At 42.3% G+C, this 12817-nt stretch overlaps 1 protein-coding gene across 6 annotated transcripts in view; it reads left to right on the forward strand.

Moving 5' to 3' along the window:
- The window catches only part of LOC105831277 (RNA-binding protein 42), a 109045-nt gene that overhangs the window by 30764 nt on the left and 65464 nt on the right, over nucleotides 1-12817 (forward strand). For all 6 annotated transcript variants that reach the window (XM_036290320.1, XM_012671285.2, XM_036290322.1 and 3 more), the window contains 2 exons: nucleotides 11960-12334; nucleotides 12571-12765. In XM_036290320.1, coding sequence (XP_036146213.1) covers nucleotides 11960-12334; nucleotides 12571-12765 — 570 coding nt within the window. The remainder of the gene's footprint in view (nucleotides 1-11959; nucleotides 12335-12570; nucleotides 12766-12817) is intronic.

The following is a 12817-nucleotide window of genomic DNA, read 5'->3' on the forward strand; positions in this document are numbered from 1 at the left end:
AATACTGGCCACGGTCCCGATTGGCCAGGTAAATATTGACCACGTCAATATTAGCCACGTCAATATTGGCCACGATCCCGATTGACCACGAGGTGGATTGGCCATGTGAATATTGCCCACATTAATAATGGCCACGCGTCAATATTGGCCACGTCATTATTGGTCACGTCATTATTGCCTACGCGTCAATATTGTCCACGCGTCATTATAGCTTACGCGTCAATATTGCCCACGCGTCATTATTGCTCACGTTAATATTAATCAATTTTTTTTGTTTAGCGTAGAAAGTCGCAAACCCATGTGGTGCAGAGAAATGCTGCGCGCGCACGCACACAACATATCCCCGGGGGGGGGGGGAAAGAGGGGTATTCGGTCCCTCTTTCCGCACCCACCCTGTTCAAGTTGCAAACCCATGTACAGTAGTGACGTGGCCAATAGTGACGCGTGGGCAGTATTGACACGTGGGCAATATTAACGCGTGGGCAATATTGACGCGTGGGCTATAATGACGCGTGGCCAATCCACCTCGTGGTTAATCGGGATCGTGGTCAATTGGGAGTGTGGCCAATATTGTCGTGGGCAAACGGGACGCTCCCCGTTCGATACGGCCACGTTCGAAACGGCCATGATCGGAATTGCCACGTTCGAAATGTCTACGTTTGAAATGGTTACATTCGAAATGGCCACGTATGTTTTACTTGAGCATGCTCAACGGTCATATCCTCATGCTTCTTGGCCACAAGCGCCTGCTCTGTCTAGTATAAGCTATGCAAAAAATGCTTAAATATCAAATATCTACATACGTATTTTAACGAGCATCTTGTTTTGCGTGGAAAGTCGCAAACCCATGTGGTACAGGGAATGCTTTGCACGCACGCACGCACGCACGCACGCACGCACGCACGCACGCACGCACGCACGCACGCACGCACGCACGCACGCACGCACGCACGCACGCACGCACGCACGCCACGCACGCACGCACGCACGCACGCACGCACGCACGCACGCACGCACGCACGCACGCACGCACGCACGCACGCACGCACGCACGCACGCACGCACGCACGCACGCACGCACGCACGCACGCACGCACGCACGCACGCACGCACGCACGCACGCACGCACGCACGCACGCACGCACGCACGCACGCACGCACGCACGCACGCACGCACGCACGCACGCACGCACGCACGCACGCACGCACACAGGGGGGCTGCCATGAGGGCCTTTGGCCCCCCTCCCGCATTTACTCCGTTCGAGTCGCTAATCCACGTACATTGTATCGGAAATCTGCAAACACATGTGAACTTTACATTGTTTGCAATGTACATGGGTTAGCGCGCATTTTTTGCATGGCTTGTGCTAGACAGAGCATACGCTTGTGGCCAAGAAGCATGAAAGTATGACCGCTGCGCATGCTCAAGTAAAACATACGTGACCATTTCGAACGTGGCCGTTTCGAACGTGGCCGTTTCGAACGTGGCCGTTCCGAACGTGGCCGTTCCGAACGACGCCGTTCTGAATATGAAGACTAGAACCAGGAGATCGATCTCTGTGGTTTTGAGTGAGGCGAAAATCTGTTAGAAATGTAGTACCAAATAGTGGCGCTGAGGATGCTGATACACCGGGATACACCGGAATATATTCCAACTTTAGATGTAATTGTCTAGTCTAAGTTTATCGTAGTCAGCCGTGCTAGTGGTGCTAGGCTGTACGCAGTTGTACGTATTGGTATAAGAAAACTGAGATAAGTACTCTAAATGTAAAATTGCTAAGATTTTTATTATGCATTTATTGTCAAATATTTTAGTTTTTACAATTATTCGTTGTTTTACTCCATATTGTTTCCGGTAAATCATTGTCGCCAGCGCCATTATTTGGTATTACATTTCTGACGGATTTTCGCCTCACTTTTGAAGGCAAAATCAGGTTTAGTTCGGTCTCCTGGTTTTAGTCTTCATAGTTCCGAACGTGGCCGTTTCGAACGTAGCCGTTTCGGACGTGGTTATTTTAAACGTGACCATTCCGAACGCTGCCATTTCTGACGTGGCCGTTTTGAACGTGGGCAAATTGAACTCTGTGCAATATTTCCTGTGGCCATTCCGAATGTGACCATTTCAAACGTAGCCGTTTCGAACGTGGCTATGTCGAACATGATCAAATTTATGTGTAGCCATTTCGGACGCTCCCTCAAATGTACATATGAGTATATTTTAATTTAAAATGGCAACATCCAATATGACGGTTAGAAGAAGGAAAATCTGAAATTTTTGATTTCTTCGTATATCAATATTTTTTTCAATTTTTTTATTATCCAAATTGGTTTTTAGAAGTTTTTTGGTTCGCTGATTGCGATTCTATTATTAGACAAATTCAAGGTTGCGGATTCAATATGGTGGTCGAAAATGTTTGAAGTCAATCAAATTTCCTGAAATTACTATATGGGAGTTTTTGGGGTTTTTGATTACGAATCTGGCATCAAAATTGTCGATTTGTGAACAGCAAATATATTGTCATGAATGAAATAGTCAAAATTACTCAACTTTAAAACTTATCTCATTTATATGGGCGCAGATGAGTTTTATAAGTTTTATTCTACATATTTAATTTTCTCTTGTTATTTTTCTCGTACTTTCTATATTTAAAATATATATTTGAAAATTGAAAAAATAAAAAATACAAAAAACAAAAAACTAAAAAATGGAAAACGTAAAAACTGAAGGCCCTCTATTTATGTTCACCTCCAAGTGGTGAGAGCTGGGCATTAGTAATTTCTTGACGGCTGAGAAACGTATTATGATTTACACATTTTATTTCGTATGATGAACATATTTTGTAGAAACGGTTCAGTATGAATGCAGCAGAACTTTTCCGAACGGAAATAAGTATCAAAATTCTCCATGAATGTTCACACTTGAAATTTATCATAGTTTTAGAAATTTTCTGCTGACTACACTACAATATTTACTTTCGATTCACTTTCTTTAATTCAACAATTTTAATGTTACATTTGTAATCAGCGACCCAAAAGCTCTCATGGAGTAATTTTTAGCGAATTTGAGAGATTTTGAAAATTTTGCCGCCATCTTGAATTCAATTATTTTGATGTCAAATTTATAATCAGCGATCCCAAAAACCTCCATATAGTGATTTTCAGTAAATTTGATTACCCACACAGCATTGAAAGATTTAAAAAATTTTTCAGAAAGCTGTCAATGAAATATGAAATATTTCAAAAAAACATTTTAGACATGTTTCAGATATGTTTCAGAACATGAAATGTCCGCTTTCGTGTAATGTCAGAAATATATCTGAAATATTTTTGAAATTTTCAAAAATATATCAGAAATATATTTTTGAAACTTTTCAGAAATATTTTAGATACATTTCTGACATGAAAGTGGACACTTTATGTGTCTGAAATATATTCGAAACATGTCCGAAATATTATTTTGATATATTTTATATTTTAATGACAGCTTTCTGAAAACTTCCTGAAATCTTCCGGTGTTATGTAAAAACGGTCACCCATCCAAATGTTTGCTATGGTCGATGTTGTTTGACTTCGATGATCGCACGCAACCTAACGCGTAGTGATGATCCACGAATACTTTATGTTTATGCATCCACAAATTTGTTATAAGTCATTTCAATAGATGTTGTCAGAAGAATAAAACATGTATAATTAACTTATATTTTTATAAATTATTATAAAATTTTACAGTTTTTTACCGACAATGAGTTCCCACACAATAATGAGTTCCCACACTGCCAAATATCTATCAGAAAGTTTTTTGAAAGATGTGCTGTAGATGTATGAAAGAGGGGCTGTACTCAGCTCACGTCGACGTGAGAAAAAAGATTAATAATGTAAATAAAGCAAAAGTAGTTATGTTAATAATATTTTAGAAACTTTTTTATATTTTACTTTAGAAATCAAATAAAAAATATTTGTATTAAATATTTTAATGACATTCAGGATTATTTCAATGTCGATTGTTATATTAAATATAAAATTTTTTAAAACTTTTAATGATATTTTAGATATAATACATACAAAATATTTCTGAAATATTTTACTGAAGAAGTCGGAAATGATTTTGATGAAATGTTTCACAAATATTTCTGAATGCATACAATGTTATATTTCAATATTAATTTTTAAGATATCTTTCACAAAGCTTTTAAATATGACATTTTCGAAAACTTTCAATAATATTTTAGACATTACATACAAAATATTTCTGAAATAGTTCTCTGAAAAAGTTGGAAATGATTTTGATGAAATGTTTCACAAATATTTCTGAATGATTACATTGTTATATTTCAATATTAATTTACAAGATATCTTTCAGAAAGCTTTCTGAAAGATGTGTGCTGTGTGGGTAACTAACATTTTTGACCGCTATATTGGATTCGCGCGCGCGCTATCTTGAATTAAAGTATTTAAATACTTACTTTTTAGTTCTTGATTTGACTAATCTATCTTATTGATATATTTTTGTGTCTTATCTATATATCGGGCTTGTACAGAATAACAGAAAGAGTTAAATAGACTAATTGTAAGACAAATAATCTTTACAAATAATCCTTGTGCATCCGTATAAACATATTTCCTTTATTGCAGCCTGTGACACGTCATTGGCAGGCCAGCTGGGTGACATAATTTGTGCTTTGTTGTTTCAGACAAGAATTCATGCTTTTTACTTATTTCAATAATCTAAAAAAGAATGGTTTTACAATATCTTAATTTAAGTGCTTTAAAAATTTTATTTATTTTAATTATGTAAAAAAATGGTTACACAATATCATAATTTAAGAGCCACACAGTTGGAATATGGTATTTTTTAAAATAAAATTATAACACTTGTAATTATTCTCTTATTTGGCCTGCCATAAAATATCGACATACTTGAAAAATTAGAAAGTACGCCTTCAGATAATTTTTTTGATATGAATTGTACTGCCAATTTTTTATATGATGGTTTGCTGAGTTTAGAAGGAGATGAACCTCGGTAAACTTATCAATAGCAGCATACACCGGCTTACAAGGGAAGTTATCGAACCCGAAAATTCAGAAAATTCTGAAAAATTATATGCAAGTAGAGCAGTTTGTTCCTAATAGAAAACTATTTTTCATTTTTGCTAACTTTTACTTTGAAGGGGTGTTTCACCCCCTCAAAGTGAAAGCAGAAATGAAAAATAGTTCCTTATTAGGAACAAACTGCTCTACTTGCATATAATTTTTCAGAATTATCTGAATTTTCGGGTTCGATAACTTCTCTTGTTAGAAGAAAAAGAATTTTGGTGTAAAAGCAATAATTTTTCAATAAAATTTCTTACTATTTCTCCTGAAAATTCAAATAATAAATATGATAATAATAACATGATAATCTCATCAAATAGCTTGTTCTTTCTTAAATTTTTTGCAAAGATTTCCTTGTAACAAGTTAGATCTTGTAATACAGGTACTTTCTGACACAAAAAATAAACCGTTTACTTTATCCTATCATGGGGAGGGGGATTACGTTATTTGATACCTTCAAGGTTCACATATTTTATCGGACACTTTATAAATTCTGAGCTTTATTGTTAATTACATCTCACTCTCTCCTTACCATCTACTCTTTTCTTTTATCTATTGTTCTTCTACGTTAATTTCCAATAAAGTGTTTCTCCTTCTCTTTTTTTTAAATAACTAAAAATAAATGGCCACGCGTAAATTTTACCACGTTCGAAATGGCCACGTTCGGAATGGCCACGTTTGGAATGGTCACGAGAAATATTGCACGGAGTTCAATTTGCCCACGTTTGAAACGACCACGTCCGAAACGGCCACGTCCGAAATGGCTACGTTTGGAATGGCCACGTTCAGAATAACTACGTTTGGAATGGTCACGAGAAATATTGCACGGAGTTCAATTTGATTACGTCCAAAACGGCCACGTCCGAAATGGCCACGTTCGAAATGGCCACTTATGTTTTACATAATTTCCAGTACAATGCACATGGATTAACGATTTAGACAGGGCGGGTGCGGGAGGTGGGCCGAAGGCCCCCCCTTGCTCCCCCATGTGTGTGTGTGCGCGCGCGCGCGCGCAAAGCATTCTCTGCACCACATGGGTTTGCAACTTTTCATGCAAACAAGAAAAAAATCATTCCAAACATAGCCGTTTCGAACGTGGTCAATTTGAACGTGGCCATTCTGAACGTGGCCATTACGAACGTGGTAATTTTAAACGTGGTCACTCCGAACGTGGCCATTTCGAACGTAGCCATTCCGAACGTGGCCATTCCAAACGTGGCTATTTTGGACGTGGCCGTTTCGGACGTGGGCAAATTGAACTCCGTGCAATATTTCACGTGGCCATTCCGAACGTGGCCGTTTCAAACGTGGCCATTCCGAACGTGGCCATTGCGGACGTGGCCGTTTCAAACGTGGCCATTTCGAACGTGGGCAAATTATATCCACTCTGTATTTTCCGTGCTGATTTTAACTAGTAATTTTCTTGATGATTGTTTAGAATTATACATTTTGATTCGCGCGCGACCTCTCGGCGTGTGAACATCGTCGCGCGTCGCTCTCGTCCGATCTCGCGCCTAAAGTGCTTTGCCACTGAAGATTTTGCTGCAAATCAGTGTAATTATTGTGCTTTGTCAACTTTCCTCTCTTCGGCTTTCAATTATTTCTCGTTTTTAATGTTACTGATGCCTTTTTTATACTTTTTCGGTGCGAGCAGCGTCGCGCGTTGGTGTTTTCTGTGTGTGCGGCCTGTATCGTGCTTCCGCCTTTTTGCTGACGCTGGCGCGTCAGTTTCGTGCGTGCGTTCTGTCGCGGATCGTTTGAGCATTGATCCGTCGTCCTCTTTCCCTCATTAGCTGCATCACTAACCATAAATTATCTCGCTTTTTGTATATGCTTGCGTACTTAAACTCACCTTTCGTCTCACCATCTGTTTAACGCATTCTCACTTTCGCTTGATTTTCCTTTGTCTCTAATTTGTAAATAACGTTGCACGTTCGAAAATAGCATAGCATCATGACTCCGACAATCTGCTATAAATGCAAGCGTTTTCTCTCGCGCACGCTTAAGTGCACCGTATGTAAGACGGATAACAGCCTACCCCGGCCGGGCTCGTCCAGTTTATGCGCTGGCGCCTCCTGCACTCCGACGTCCGCCGCGCGTACGCCCGCCCCCCCGGTCGTCGCGGCCTTGCGCGCGTCGCCGGCTGTTTCTCGCGAATCTGCTGGACCACTCGGAGACTCTCGCGATGCGGTCGACATTGCTGCTTCCATTGAGGACATCGGATCCACCCTGTCCGATTTGTCTTCCGCTGTGACCTCCCTGAACACCAAGATGGAGAAACTGGAGTCCGCCGTCGGTCTGGTTGACCGCATCGACCGTAGGCTTGTCGATCTGGATAGCAAGATGGGAATCTTAGAGCGGGCCCTCGGCGAAGTGGAGAGCGCGATCGTCCGCCTAACATCATCTACGGAGAATCTTGCCGCCGAAATCATCTCTCTATCAGCGAGAAATACTGCTCTGGAGGAGCAGCTCACTCGTCTCGAGCGGACACCTGCCATCTCTCTTGACGGCCCTCTTCCAGCTTCCGCCCCTGATGAGCTGGCGGTGCATTTCGAGAGGATCGTGGCCGAGCAAAGGGACCACGAACTTATTATTTTCGGACTTCCGGGAGCCGGTTCCGGTTCCGGCGCCGACGACTGTATCGGATCCGTCTCCCGGATCGCTGCCTCCTTCGGCGCGTCTCTGTCACCCTCTGAGGTTGTGAAGGCCTACAGGATCCCCGGCCGCGACTCGTCCTCCAGCCCCCTCGTGGCAAAACTTACTATAATAGCTCGTCGTGACGAGCTCCTCGCCCGTGCTCGTCGTCGCCGCGGCTTTGCCGCTTCGGATATCGATGCGGCGTGGCCGGCTACCAGGATCCTCCTGTGCGAGCGTTCTACTGCATCCGAGCGCCGCGTGTTTGACGAGGCGCGACGGTTGGCCAGATTCGCATCATGTGAAATACGTTTGGATGAGGCGCGGGATCACGTACTACCGCCTGTCTGATGGTTCCCCGCTCCGCCGCTACTCGTCTAAAGAATCGATGCTGTCCGACATTGGGCCTGGCGTGGCTTCTGGTCCTCTTTTCTGCACGGACGTCCGCGATCCTATTGCGCTGACCCTCCCCCCTCCCGTCGGCCCTGCCTGACGGTCTCTCTCTGGGCTGTCTTCCGTGACTGCCTCAGTCGCCCCCCTCCCCGTCGCGGCTTTCTTCGCACCGCCCATATCAATGTTCGCTCGCTCTTGCCTCACTTTGCGTTGGTGAAAGACCTCGTCGCGTATTATACGTTGGACATCTTGGCCGTTAGCGAGACTTGGCTGCGTGACACTGTCGACTCCAACTTAATTCAAATTGATAACTTTTCGTTTTTTTGAGCCGATCGATCCTCCGGCTCCCGCGGCGGTGGAGTCGCTCTCTACGTGGACAGCTCGCTTCCGACCTCTCCCATAGACCTCGGCGACCCCCCTCCCGGCGTCCTGGTTGACATTGTCGCTGTTTCTTTGCGCTTCGCGAATCTGCGTATCGCGATCGTCTGCGTATATCGTTTCCCTCGTTTGCCAGTGTCCGATCTCCTACATTGAATCGCGTCTGTCTCATGCGGCGGGCTGCGTCGACGAACTCGTTTGCCTTGGCGATTTTAATATCAATATGCTCCGCCCGGACGACTACTAATGCTGGTTTTATGCGGGACATTGCGTTACATTTTTCGCTCAGACAGCTCATTGGGTCGCCCACTCGTGTTACGGGCAGCACTTCGACCGCCGTTGACCTGATCTTTGTTTTGCGCGGAGTTGATGTGGTCGGCTGCGGTGTGGACGACGCCTTCGGCATTAGCGACCATCTCATAGTTTGGGCTTCGCTACGAGTTGACCGTCCTTTCCGTCGCGCGCGCGTCAGACTCACTCGCAGCTTTTACAATGTATCGTCCGATGCGATTGCCTCGGAACTGAGATCCGTTGATTGGTTGCCTGTTTTCGATGCGCCGAGCGTTGATCTAATGGTCTCTCACTTCTTATCTGCCGTTCTTGCGGTATTTGACCGCATTGCTCCGCTGACTCTTCGGCGCGTCTCACGGGCGCCTGCTCCGTGGCTCAGTTCCGCTGTCAAAAAACTGTTATCGCTGAAACGTCGCGCCTTTCTCAAATTTAAACGCACCAGGAACGCCTACGACTGGCAATCTTACAAGCGTTTCCGAAACAACGTTACATTTGCCATCCGTCGGGAAAAGAAATCCTTCCTCACCCACTTTCTTTTCTCACACTCCCCTCGCCAATTCTCGCGAAATCTCCGCCCTATCTCTCTCCCTCCTTTCCTCTCGAAACTGCTCGAGCGCGTATGTTTTTCTCAACTATATGCATACGTCTGCAACTCCGGCATCATCCCTGAATGTCAGTCCGGCTTTTGCGGCTTACATAGCACTACAACAGAATTACTGCACATCTCCGACCTTGTGCTACGCAACTTTGATAATGGCCACCTAACATCGCCGATCGCCCTCGACTTCACCAAGGCGTTCGACACCATTAATCACGATCTCCTTTTAGCGAAGCTCAAATTTTATGGCATGTCGGACTCCTCCCTGCACTCCTTTCTTAAAAACCGCTCGCAGCAAGTCATAATTTATAATCCGCTTCCAACTCCTTCTTCCGTTCGCACCATTCCCTCAGGTGTACCTCAAGGCTCTATTTTGGGACCGCTCCTTTTCAACATTTTCATCGCCGACTTATTATCAGTTCCTCTCTCCTCCAAACTCTTTATGTACGCCGACGATATTATTCTCGTTAAATTTTTCCGTCCTTCCGAGGCCTCCACGTTCTCGATGACTCTAAACTCCGACTTGTTGCTGGTTGCGCAATGGTCGTCCTCCAACGCCCTCCACCTAAATCCCGCAAAGTCGTCTTTTCTCATAACTGAATCTCCAACTCTCATATCTCACCTTCTTCTCTCAACATGTGCCTTAACTCCGTTCCCATTCCCCCTGCTTCCTCGATAAAATTACTTGGCGTTCACTTCGATTCATTCTGGTCTTTCAAGCACCACGTGACAACGAAGTGCCGCACTGCATACGCCCGCTTGCGCCTCCTATATCCCTTTCGTCACATCCTCACTACTCCTCAAAAACTCCTGGTGTCTCAAGCCCTAATTGTCTCTCTGTTCGACTACGCCGACGTAGTATACGTTCCTGCACTGAATCAGCAACTACTTAATCGCATCCAGCACATCAAAAATTCCTGTATCCGCTTCTCATATTGCATTTGCAAGTTCGATCACTTATCTTCTTTATATGCGACTTTCGGTTGGCTTCGAGTGAAACAGCGCTTTGTGCTGCACCTTTGCTGCCTTGTATTCCACCTGTTACTTTCCAATACTCCCCCATATCTTCGTTGCCTTCTCCGCACAAATGCAGAACTGCACTCCGCAAACACACCCAGTACCCGCTACCACGACTCATTATCTTTTCCTGTGCACCATTCCGCCAAGTTCCGCGCTGCCTTCTCCTACTGCGCTGTCAAATACTATAACATGCTGCCCCCGTCTATCAAATCCTCTCCCTCTCTCTCCTCTTTTCGTCTCGCCGCTTCCGATTTCATTTTCTCTCCTGCTTTTGCATGATCGCCAGTTATGTATACATTTCCGTTTTAGCGTCTTTGCGCAGTCGCATGCGAGTCCGCACCATTAGTCTGCTTTATTCGGTCCGCATGTTATCCGTTTTAGTTCTACAGTCTTTTCTGCGAACTCATTACATACTTTTGTTCTCTTAATCTTATTGTATTTATCACTGCCTACTACTTATGGTTCGTCCACCGTTTATTCTGTATATTTATATTTGTATGCGTTCATGACTTCTGTTATTTTTCTCTTGTGCACTATTACTGGTAGGCTTTGAAGCAACATTTTGTTGATGCTTTACCACTTGCGTCTTTCCGACTTTCCGTATTTTTTACGTACACTATACTTAAACTCTGTGCTGTGCAATAAACAAACATACATACATACATACAAAACATACATTTTGATCGATAATAAAATCACAAAAATAATAACAAAAGCTTCCATAAACTCTATCAAGCACAAAGCGAGCAGCGTCTCGAAACGTATGTACAAACATGCTCGACAATGACTTTACTAACTTCAAAAATCGGAGATTATCTTACCTCAGATTATCTGAGACTATTTTAAGAATGCCTAGAATTACCCAAAGATTTAGATTACTTAGATTTCCTATTAGATTACCCAAGATTACCCGAAAATGCTAAAGATTATTTGGATTTACTAAAAATTACTTTGGATTACCTAAAATTTCATTTGGATTACCGCTGAATTACCTAGCCCTTGAACAAAAATTACTTTACTACCACCCCTCGAAAAAGAATAGATGCTAGGGAATTCTGTTTAAATCCAGGTTTATTTAAGTTTATGAAGTAAAGGCACCGAGAAATTTATTTCTACAATTGTATATGATTTCGCTTTCTTGTAATAGTGCTGTACCAATTTTTTAAACATACCCTTGTTATTTATTATGAAATATGAGTGTGTTAGACGTATTTATGACGTGTCTTAAATCTTAAGAAGATTAGTACAGTACTGTTATAGTTTTTCACAGAGCTCATAAGGCAGAGAATGGCGACATACAACTATGCAATGATTGCGGGAATAAAGAGTCCATTTAATGCCTTCGATCTATAAATTTGGACAATCCTGGATTCAGATAAAGTTCTATCTTTTTCTGTTATGTTTTGACATACATATTTGAAGATACATATTTGAAGAAATTTAATAAGGTTTAAAAATTTAGTTTTTAACTTTTCAATATACATATATCTCTTGTGTCAATATAATACGCAAGAACAATTCGATCTTGTTTTACAAGTTTGACAATTGTTGTAGGTACAGTTCCCATTACAACATACTCCTCACCAGCACAAATAAGCAATCCATACATGTCAAATATGGTGGATCCGTGTTTAAGTGCGACGCCAAAAACATATGATTCCACGTCTGCGCCAATGATCCATCCGGAAATTATTGAGCAAATTATCAATACAAAAATCCCTGAGGACGAGGGTAAAAAGAAGCCAAAAGTGAAAGGTGTCAGTACAGCGGCTGAATTAGCTATTAGCCAGGGGAAGGCGAGTTCCATTATGGCTAACGCTAGCGCAGAAGAGAGTCATCCTAAGGGTAAAGGGAAGAAAAATAAGAAAATTATAAGGACGGCTGGTGGACAGACCTGGGAAGATCCTTCCCTATTAGATTGGGATGAAGGTTGGTAACATTTGTCCAAGTGATTTAATTTAGATATATAATAATACATGCGTAATAAGTGAGGAAAGTTGGCTATTTTCCACGAGTGTGGGAAATGGACGCACAAGCCAAAGGCGATAATTTATAAATACAGTTATATAAATATTATAGTTATATATGTAAATATTAATGTAATTGTAATAAGTAGATTTATTAATAATGTAAGAATTCATAATAATACCATTTATATTACGCAGATGATTTTAGAATATTTTGCGGAGATCTGGGAAACGATGTCACTGATGAAATGTTGGTGAGGGTGTTTGGAAAGTATCCCAGTTTTCAAAAGGCGAAAGTGATCAGAGATAAACGGACAAATAAAACAAAAGGTTTTGGATTTGTATCTTTCAAGGATCCACAGGACTTTATCAAGGCAATGAAGGAGATGAATGGTGAGGCAAATATTTATTTTTTTACAATATATGTGTGTGTGTGTGTGTGTGT

The sequence above is a fragment of the Monomorium pharaonis genome, chromosome 7 (genome assembly GCF_013373865.1).
Source record: "Monomorium pharaonis isolate MP-MQ-018 chromosome 7, ASM1337386v2, whole genome shotgun sequence".
Lineage (NCBI taxonomy): Eukaryota > Metazoa > Arthropoda > Insecta > Hymenoptera > Formicidae > Monomorium > Monomorium pharaonis.